The 10,110-nt window shown below is 40.4% G+C and overlaps 2 protein-coding genes across 2 annotated transcripts; both read right to left on the reverse strand.

Annotated features, from left to right (window-relative positions):
- Positions 1 to 520: 520 nt before the first annotated feature.
- On the reverse strand, positions 521 to 2,116 carry gadd45ga (growth arrest and DNA-damage-inducible, gamma a). The gene is made up of 4 exons (XM_041999344.1): positions 1,963 to 2,116; positions 1,752 to 1,853; positions 1,429 to 1,639; positions 521 to 1,298 (listed from the first exon to the last, which is right to left on the reverse strand). Exons 1-4 carry the CDS (start codon positions 2,013 to 2,015, stop codon positions 1,185 to 1,187), a joined length of 480 nt encoding a protein of 159 aa, XP_041855278.1. The 5' UTR covers positions 2,016 to 2,116; the 3' UTR covers positions 521 to 1,184.
- Positions 2,117 to 4,389: 2,273 nt separating this feature from the next.
- Positions 4,390 to 10,029, reverse strand: creb3l3l (cAMP responsive element binding protein 3-like 3 like). The gene is made up of 10 exons (XM_041999343.1): positions 9,897 to 10,029; positions 8,422 to 8,562; positions 7,851 to 8,256; positions 7,601 to 7,713; positions 7,349 to 7,441; positions 6,909 to 7,015; positions 6,570 to 6,638; positions 6,385 to 6,469; positions 6,177 to 6,270; positions 4,390 to 6,087 (listed from the first exon to the last, which is right to left on the reverse strand). Exons 2-10 carry the CDS (start codon positions 8,560 to 8,562, stop codon positions 5,696 to 5,698), a joined length of 1,500 nt encoding a protein of 499 aa, XP_041855277.1. The 5' UTR covers positions 9,897 to 10,029; the 3' UTR covers positions 4,390 to 5,695.
- Between the last annotated feature and the right edge of the window lie 81 nt (positions 10,030 to 10,110).

Genomic DNA, 10,110 nt, shown 5'->3' on the forward strand with positions numbered 1-10,110 from the left:
GGTGCAAATTAGGTTTTTGAATTGGTTTAGTTTCACCCAGCAAATCAAAATTTACACCCTCATATTCCCACTGGTTGCACAAAGCTACAACTGAGCTTGCTGCCCATTGACACACAAACCTGTTATACCCAGCTTCTATTGTACAAACAAAAGAAAGCCTTCTCCTGCAGCTCCCCCCCTTTACTCAGGAGTATTGCAGTGTCACATATGGCAGCTGGCTTGCTATGAGCAGTAAAAGGTCATTAGGTACAAGAAATGCAAGTTAAAGCCATGTTGTAACGCATCTGCTTTCTTCACTTACACAGTTTTTAAGTCACTTAATCAGTTTATCACGACTTTCTCGACCCACATCCTACTGTTCTGCTTTGCTCAAGTTGTATTCTAAGTAATTATGCAACACTTCCTGAAATTTTTATTTCCGTTCTATTTGCTGCATCTTATGTCATCTGAGAGTAAGTCCATGTGAGTGATTTGAAAAAGCTGGACACAAGAAATAAAATTTCTGAGGCAAGAGGAAGGGTTTGATTCCAAATATTTATTCACAAAATATTTCAAAAGAGTACAATTCAAATGGATAATGCATTATTCTTTCTGCATATTTAAAGAAATATTTAAGTCCATGAATAAGTGTCACAAGTACAGTTACAGCTCAAGTCAGGATTTCAAGCAAAGTTTCTGCTTGGTCCAAGTATTTCCTGATAGCTGCCACAATAAAGCAACGTCCATGTAGACACTTTCAGACACAATCTTCAGAACCAGCATCAGACTTGTTCCTCTGTGATGAGGTTCAGTCCTGCCTCCACACTTTCAAAAGTCCACTGTATCTTCCTTGGCGCCCTTGTCTGCTCAGCTCCCCTTATGCCTGTCATCTAGAGCGATCATTGGGCCTCCCCTGTTCTGCACCACGCAGCAAAGTCCAGCTCCTTCTTAGTGTCCATCAGACTTGTGTGTCCACTTGACCCGGTCAACACATGACCTCTGAACTTCAACCCTTCTACAGGGTAATCCAGAACCAACATGCTGGCCCAGAATGCGCAGGAAGGGTGCACTCTTGCAGGAGGGGTTGCAGCCACAGCCTCTTAATCCAGACAAGATAAGCAAAAAGGCTAGACTCTCCTGGCTGAAGCTCAGCTCCTTGACTTTCTTTTCATCATCATGTGAAGCATCTTTAGGGGAATGTCACCTCAGCGTTCTGGGAGTGTGATGGCAGGTACCCAGTCATATGCACTGCGGCTTTCCTGGCAGAACAGACTCAGCTTGTCTAGAGCAGGATCTTTCCAAGGGTTTGCACTGGGGCTCTAAAACAGAAAAAGAGGAGAGACATTTAGAGTCGTGCAAATATGAGGTAACTTGGCAGGATGTGCAAAAGATTCTTACAAAAGAGTGATGCATGCATGATTCACTGGCTGCCAGTTTCTGGGAACGTACCGTGACAAGAATGCAATGCGCGTCCTTGGGCTCGCCGGTCTCGTCTGAACCCACGAGGTCGGCCAGGCGCTCGATGTCATTCACGCGCACCACGTTGATGTCATTATCGAAGCAAAAAGCCTGGATGAGGGTGAAATGGATCTGAAGCGCGATGTCACATTCGTATTCCTCGTCGGTTGCGAGGACGCAGAACGCCACGCTGTCTGGGTCACTGTGGAGAAAGATGGGAAAAGTGATGAGTGGATATCTTTGCGTGCGTTTGTTGAAGATATAAAAATGGTAGGCTAATTGGGGTTTTATAGTTAATGATTTGCAATACTTACACATTCATGACTTTAGCAGACTCGTAAACTCCAACTGTCAGGTAGTCCTGCTTCTTTGCAGCGACCAGCAGCTCCTCCAGGGCTGCGCCTGCACTTTGCACCCTTAACAAAGAAAAATACACATCATTAGTACACTGGGTACATTTTTTTAAAGCAAAAAGCCTTCATTCAACCGCATAAATATCGTTATAATAATGATTTAGATATTTACCTATCAGTGTTTTCCATTTTGTTCTCTTGTCCACAGATCTCTTCCAGAGTCATAGTTATAATCCAAGCGCGATCGGGATTTGCAGTGAACACGAAAAGGCTGTGTGGCTCTTTGTATAGTCTCTTGTGTTATTCTGAGCTCGGAACAGACTGTGGGTGGATTTATAACCAGCAGGAGTAGTTTCTCGGCAAGGGGCGGTCTTTTCCGCTCCTGCCTCCTACTATTGGTTCATAGCAGTCAGGGTAAGGAAAGCAAAAGTCCCCGAAGCTGTTGTGACAGCCCCACGTGGGTCAAAATTTCAATTCCCCATGTCATGTCAACATCCAACATCACCACATTGTACAAAAACTAAAAGTCCTGTTTAGGATGGACTTTCAAAGTTATTGGAAACATTGCGTTCTGTTATTGATGCACTGTGGCTTTAATTAACCCCCTAAACAATCTATTATTGCCTATTGTTTTTAGATGGTTGAAATCCAGTCATGAACCTATATCATATTTTACAGATACACCAGTTGTTTAATTAGGCTGTATGTTTATTTGGATCTCTGCTGTTTGTGGTTTATATAATTGATCTTCACCAACAGAATAGATTTCTGAACATCCTACAGACATTGGATGAAGATTAACTAACGGAAAACCGGCGGATCTTTATTGTGGGTGGGTAGCAGAGTAAAAACAGCGAAATCGATATCTTCCATGATAAACGCTGGAGCAGTCTTTTAAACTGGACTTTCCCAGCGTGGGGAATCACTGCTAAGTTTTATTTAGCAAACTTTCCCTGTCACTTGCCCCTAATAAACAGCTCAGTTAGTGTGCGCGCGCGTGCTTTCTATCCTGTTACCCAACTTGCTGCTGTGTTTACAGGCTGCCCGATAGTTACAGAACTGTCCCGTGAGAGAGAGGGGGGAGGGGGGGCGCAAGCCTGTCCTGACCCGAATTACAGTGAGAGTTCTTGACGTCTTGTGGAGGAGTGACCACACAGCTTGAGGCCCAGGCACACGCCACTTTTTTGTTCGCTCCTTGAAAAAAGGAGCACTTAATTGCCGCCCTGACTATAAGCGCCTCGTTTCTCCGCGGACACAAAGGCGGCTTTTGCGTCACAACAATGCGTCCTCCACCTGCCCCCGGTCCTTCCATGGCGCAAGGGGATGTGAGTGTTGTGGGTGTGTGAGGGGTTGCGTGCACGCGCCCTTTGTACGCCCCATAGTCTTTATTGCCACTCCATTCTGCGACCCGCGGCAGATGCCCGACAGATGCGCGCGGGCCGCAGTTAGTAGCCTTTCCAGAGTAGTTTATCTTATCGGTGGTAAAAGCATATGTTTACATTAAATATCATTCGCTTTTCAGACAGATGCTGCAGGCTGTGTTTACGCAGCGGCTGGCTGGTCCTGTCAAAACTTGAAAACGACACGTTTAATAGAATGAGCAATAAATTGAAGTAGCTATGCCTATGCATGACTAAAATAAAAACAAACATAAGTTCAAATGCTATGAGGAATATGCATAATCGATGGGGTGAACTTTACACACAAAGCGTTGAATTACAGGAACCTTGTCCTTCTTTAAAGAGGTTTTTTACACTTTTCTTTTTAAATGATGAGTCAAATAACCAACCATGCAGTTTGACTTTTATTTGAATGCAAACGAGTTTGGCTACATAATAACACCTGATTTACATCAAATTTGGAGCTGCACTGAGCGTTCAAACATAAAAAATCTGAACTACCTGCGCCATCTGCTGGCCATTCAGAGCCTGAACTTTCACCCACTATGCAACTAGCCTCAACAAGTTATTTGAGCTCGTGACTCATGATTCCAACCCCGCACTTGTGATTCATCAACCAGATTGTATGTGTTGTTATCCCCCACAGCTGAGGTTACTGCAAAGGTCAGATAAATAGGTCTACTGCTCTTAAGTCACTTAGGGGAAATGAAAACAACAAAAGCAGAGACCAAAAAGAAAAGAGTAAAAGGAGTGACCAACTAAAGTTCCTGCCCTTTTTAACTTCAGATTTACAGAATAATCTACACAACATGCAGTTGCATGTGCATATAAAAATTCATTAGTATTCAGTATTCTGGTTAGATAAACAAAAGGTCTGGCAGCAGGAAGCTCTTTGGCTTTTGGGAAATCCCAGATAGACTGTGGAAATCCCTCTTGAGGACAGCTTAAATCAGAAAGAGCTTCGAGCAAAGCACCTGACTAAAAACTGCATGATGAAAGTTGAGGTAAATCATTTCAGACTATGTTGTGCAGCTAAATGTGCTGCCAAATTGGATAAGTATTTCCTGTAACAATTATAAATTACTAAAGCTGGGAAACAAAATCAATATATATGCTTTGAATTAAATTAAATTATTTACACGTTTATTTATTTACACAGCTCTTAATTAAAACAAAAAAAAATCAACTTTGCACTTATAAAAAAAAAAGTTTATTATTATAGATGTCCAGACATGTCTTATACATAAAGGGTTTATATGTACAGAGTGTAACAATCATTCAGTATATTTACATTTCATTCTTGGACTATGTCAAAAGTCAGTGCATTTGTTTGACACTTAAAATCTCATTGCCTGTCAACTATTACAAAGAAGTTTTAATACAATTTAGATTCCATTTATCACTGACAGTAACGAAACAAATACAAAAAAATAAACAAAAACAAAACAAAAACAAAATGCTTCACTGAAAAAACAGGTCATTACATTTTTAGGATATACTTTACTGCAAAACAATTTACTGACCAAATATATCAAATCCCGTATTCTTAATACACAGATACTAAGGTATTTCATTTTAAAAAGAAGAAAACTATCCCAAGAACGGATAAAAGAAAAGACTGCAGAAATAGACTGGGATTAGAGTCAATGGTTCAGCTTGATTTCCACTTTTTTTTTCTTGCTTAACTGTACAACATAAAAACAAAGCGTTCAGAAATTAAAAGAGGCATGGATACCCTTGTTACAAGGGATATACAAACAAACTATAAAAGTCTTCTAAATGGCCAAATGTCCTGCAATGGCTTAAGCGTTGCATACAGTGGTCAAACAACCACTCTGTTCAAGCTTCATGAGAGTCAAGCAGCCCATCTTCTACACTACGATACATGTTGCTGACGAGTTTGCAGTACAAACCACTGAACTACTTAATTTCCTAATAATTTTATATGGCTGAGTGAATTAAAATTTTGGGAAAGTGTGTCAATATCTGCTGAAGATAATCAGTCAAATAAACCTCTCCCCAAAGCTCTACAATAAATGCAGAATCCCATCAAGTCTTATACTTGATGTAATTCTCTGCCAGTTCACTGTGAATATTCCCATGCTGTCCCAATCAAATTTACTGATTTTGGTAATCTGCAACACATTGTATAACAAAAAGAGAGCCACCCTCAAAGCTACATCAGTAGCAGCAAAGCATATCCACATATTATAGCTGCACTGGCCTGTTCTTTAAGTACAGTAGTTTACACTGCTGAAATATGTAAATCTCTCTCCAGTTTTTTTTTTCCTCTGGAGCAATGGAGTTAGCGCAAAGTGCAAATAAAATAACTGCAGTTAATCACAAGGCTTAGAGGGGGAAAGCAGTGAAAAACAGGTGGATTCTATAGCTGGATAAATCATGGTATTTTTTCCCTTCCTCTTTTTTTTTGTTTTGTTTAGATTTCCCTCTGGTACCATCAGAAAATGGCTCCCTCTGCTGGTTATTTTGATCAAAACGCCTCAACTACATCTCATCAGAGCGATGCTGTTGTAAGATGACTGATGGAGGGCTTCGGTCTATCCAGCTATCCTTAGATCCTGGGACTTCATACGCCACAGCGGATGCTACTACAGCATCAATGGATCCCTCCTGTATTGGCCCTACACCTGCAGGAAGCCCTGGCTTCATCTCCGCTGCCTGAGCTGGACTGGGAAAGTCTGCTGAGGAGTTGCTGTTGACACCAGTTTCCGAGTCGGGTTGTTCCACTCTTTGGTAGTCAGGGGTGTGATTCTTCAGACCACCTGCAAAGATGGTCTTGGTGTTCTCTACTGTTTGGGGCACCAAGTCCAGCTCCTCTTCATAAGCATACGCATCGAAGCTTTCTGGTGGCAAAGAGCGCAGCGTCCGGGAGATGACTGCAACAAAGATGCAAAGATGAGCCACATCTCAGGCATATGATGCTGTATGCAATATAACAACCTCTTTATTTTTTGACTAAACTTACTGGAGGAAGGTGTGTAGAGCTCCTTTTTTTCAGCATTTCCACTGAATGGATTGACTGCTGGGAAGATGATGAGGCAGAAAGAAAGCAAAAACACCTAGAAGCCAAAATCAAGACAAAAGTTAGCAAAAATGCAGCCAAACAGCAGAGAGGTCAACACTCTTTTAACAATTTAGAGACACAAATAAGCAAATAAAGCCGACAAAATTACCATAACACAAGTGCTGGTCGTGCTAGCCTTCATAGTCGACAACTTCACCATAGACTGAAGTTTTTTCAGTTGATCTATCAAGGACCTGTAAGAACCAAAAGGAGACATTTAGATTCAGAAAGTTTGCTTTAACTACATTTGTGTTATTACATAATATGACATGAATAATATATAAGGCTTCTTACATGTTCTGTTTCTGAAGCATCTGGACTTTCTTCTGTAGTTCCAGGTTGTGTGCAGTGCAGATGGCAACCCTGTCAAAGACAAAGATTCAGTAATTAGCATGTTTATGCAGACTCACATGTATTCAGCCAATCATGCCCTTAAAAGGCATATGTCACTGCAAGCACACAAAAAAAAAAAAAATAAATGCCAAGTTGTCCTATGCAGGACAGGTTTTTCCAGTCTTTATTGTAAATTATCTAAACTCTTAATCTAAAAATCACAAAACAAGTATTGATATTTGTAGCATAATAAAGAGAATGTATTCATTATTGATATACATTTGGGCCTCACATTCTTACCTGTTTTCTAATCCATCAACATATACTTTCTTCTTTTTGCGGCTCTCCTGAGCAGATTGCTTGTTGCGGATCTTCCTCCTGACCCTCTTCAGAGTCCTCTCCTCCGCCTGTTACACAGAGTAGAGTCGGCTCTCACCACAATGTTCACACAACAGGAATGCTTAACAGCCTTGACAAGCCCCATCACAGAAAAAACAATCATTTGAAAATATAATATTCATCCTAAAAAAAGGGCAAACAGAGCACAGATAAATCATACAGAGATATAACACAGAAATTACCACGTTCAAACTGTAAAGCAGCTAAACTTGGTTATTCTTATGATACCATATTTACAGCTACAGTTTTTTGCAGACGTCAATCCAGTGAAGCCTACGTTGCAGAGGAGTGTTGATAACAGACACTTTCAACTCAAAATAGAGACATAACCTGAAAATTACCTTTGTGAGAGGCATGTGTGTGGGAATGGTAGCACCCTCTTTTGCCAAAAGTCGCTTCTCCTCCTCAGTGAGAACAATCTCTTTAAATTGGAACTAGATGGAGCAAAAAATAGAACAAAGAAAAGTGTTTTTACTTGAAAATAAAACACAGTTGTATTGTGCAACGGTAACCATCTTATGAATGAAGCATGTGAGACAATACAACTACAGTAAACTGTACTCTCTATGGTTATGGCAGAAAGAGGAACTGACCTGGTCTGCATTGTTGGTCTGTGCTGAATCCTGTGCCAAATCCTCTATAGCCAAGGTACAAGGCAACTCTTCGGTGATGTCGTCCTCCTCCACTGCATCACTCACCAGATCATCTGTCACAAAAACATTTTAAACTCTTTTAAATGGATTTTCTCAACTTCAAAGTATGCTGGGTAATCACATAAACTGAACATAAGGTTAGAGTCACTAAAAAATTGTCTATATTTTGGAGTCCTTCATCAACACATACCTAGATCAATAAAGACATCTGTGTCTGGCTTCTCTGCCCTCACACTCTGCAGCATGTCCATGTCCATGTCCATGTCCCTGGCTCCACTCTGCAGCAGGGAGTAGCTGTGATCTGCTTGGACGGTTAAGGCCTCCAGGCTGTCTGTCTGCACCTCTCCAGAGATCACAGCAGGATCAGTATGCACTGGGCTGGGCTGGGAATAGCTGGGACTGGGCACAATGTCGCTGTCACTGCCATTAGGACTCGGGCATCCTGGAAGATTACCGTTCCCAGGCCCTGTGCTGCTATCATCAGAAATGCCGCTGTCACTCCCCATTGGAGAATGAGAAGGATAGATAGTTTCCATGTTGTCCTCTCCATCCAACAAACATGACAGAAAATCCTCAGTATCCATACCAGTCAGCATCTGGAAGACAAATAGACACAGCTGAATTAAAAGAAAACTTAAACAAAAACACAAAACACAATTAAAATGTTTGGGTTTTTGTTGTTGTTGTTTTTAAAAAAGGGCATGTTTCTTTCAGTCATTTATAAACAACGTATTATTTTATTTTCTGCTAGTAAGACTTACATTTTGTTCAGACAGCCAGGATTCAATGAGCCCATTCTCATCAGGAAAAAAGGGCTCAGTGGATCCATCCCCTCCATCACTGAACAGTAGCCCTAACAGGTCTGCTCCATCCATCTCTGGAAGGTCCTCAGTCACTGACATCTGTGGCAAAACAGTATCAGGTAGATCATTAAAAAGTTACATTTTTTGCTTTCAATAGCATTTAAGATCATATTATAATAATATCATGGTGATATTGAACAAATAAGACATTAGTGAATGAATGACTATTGTGTCGTGGACTTCATCTCCTCACATAGTTTGGGAACTTAATTAAACTGATTTTTAAACATGTAATTCTGAGAAATGTGTCATAAAAAAATAAAAGAATGGCTGTAGATTATCAGTTGTATCTTTGGATTTTGGACTGTTTATCTAACAGAACAAGTATATTTAGATGTCACTGGACTCCAATTTGATTAATAGTTAAAACAAAAAAAAAAAAAAAAAAAAGGAAAGCAGATGGTGACGCTCCAGCCACTGATGAAACAATCGTTGATTTTAGCTCAACATATCCATATTATATAATATATATTCAGGCCAACTAAAATGAACAATGAATCCATCTCCATTGTTGGGCTGCATATCCACATTGCTGTGCTTGATTTTCAAAGGTTACATCAAACATTACACCACTGACTAAATATCTAATATAAGAGTCCTTCTGCATTTGCACCTTAAGAAATCATTACATTCTATATGTCAAACTGAGATATTGATTTTTCTCGATACGGCAGGACAAAAGGATGCAATGGTAAATGCTCCCTTTCCCAAGACGCTTCATTGTTTGTCTTGGGCTCCACGTGGAGGCTGTAGAGTCAAGTGAATGAATATTTTGACCAGCCAGCTCCAAGACATTTTTGGATGTAATTAAATAAAATGAATAATGCCGACCTAAAATGATAATAACCACGTGCAATATGTCTACAAATTCGCCTCAGTATTGCATCACCACTATAGTCCATCATGACCTCATCCTTCATGGAGCCCCGCCTCCATGCCCTTGTCACGGGTTCTGGATGCAATATCAAGTGTCAAAACAAATAAGCTGTATAATCTTTGTCATAATAAAATATTTCATATTTTGAAGATAAAAAATATATATGTCAATCTAGACCGGATGCGGGGTGTCTTTACTGTGTGAAAAATGAAGAGCATTGTCTTGCAGTGTAACGTTATACACAAACTTCCTTAAAAAAGGTACAAGGAAAAAGGCAGCAGCTTTTTAATTCATTAATCTCCAGAAATGGTACTGCATTATTATTTCTAATTGCAGCAACTGGAAACGCTTTAAAGGCAAACATCGACGATCTGCTCTTAACGTTAGCCTAATAATCCTATTATAATGATTGTCTTTTGAGGGCGTGGTCCCTCGTGCCATGACAAATACTGGCGATAATGCAAGAATAACTACGTACATATGTAGATATTCTTACCGTTTGATTACAGGAGTCAAATTACAGTTCGAGTAAGTGCGTCTGGATGTCTTGTTAGTCTCCACTCAGCTTTTCTCTTCAGCTACCGTCTCTAGTCACAACGCTTCCTTCAGAAACCACCTTCCAACAAGGCAAAAAATGCGTCACTACGCAAAGACGGATATGAGTTGAGTACGTGGTCGTCTTGGGTGCTTCTGGGAAATGTAGTACAGTT

Source organism: Melanotaenia boesemani, chromosome 11 (assembly GCF_017639745.1).
Source record: "Melanotaenia boesemani isolate fMelBoe1 chromosome 11, fMelBoe1.pri, whole genome shotgun sequence".
In the NCBI taxonomy this organism is placed as follows: domain Eukaryota; kingdom Metazoa; phylum Chordata; class Actinopteri; order Atheriniformes; family Melanotaeniidae; genus Melanotaenia; species Melanotaenia boesemani.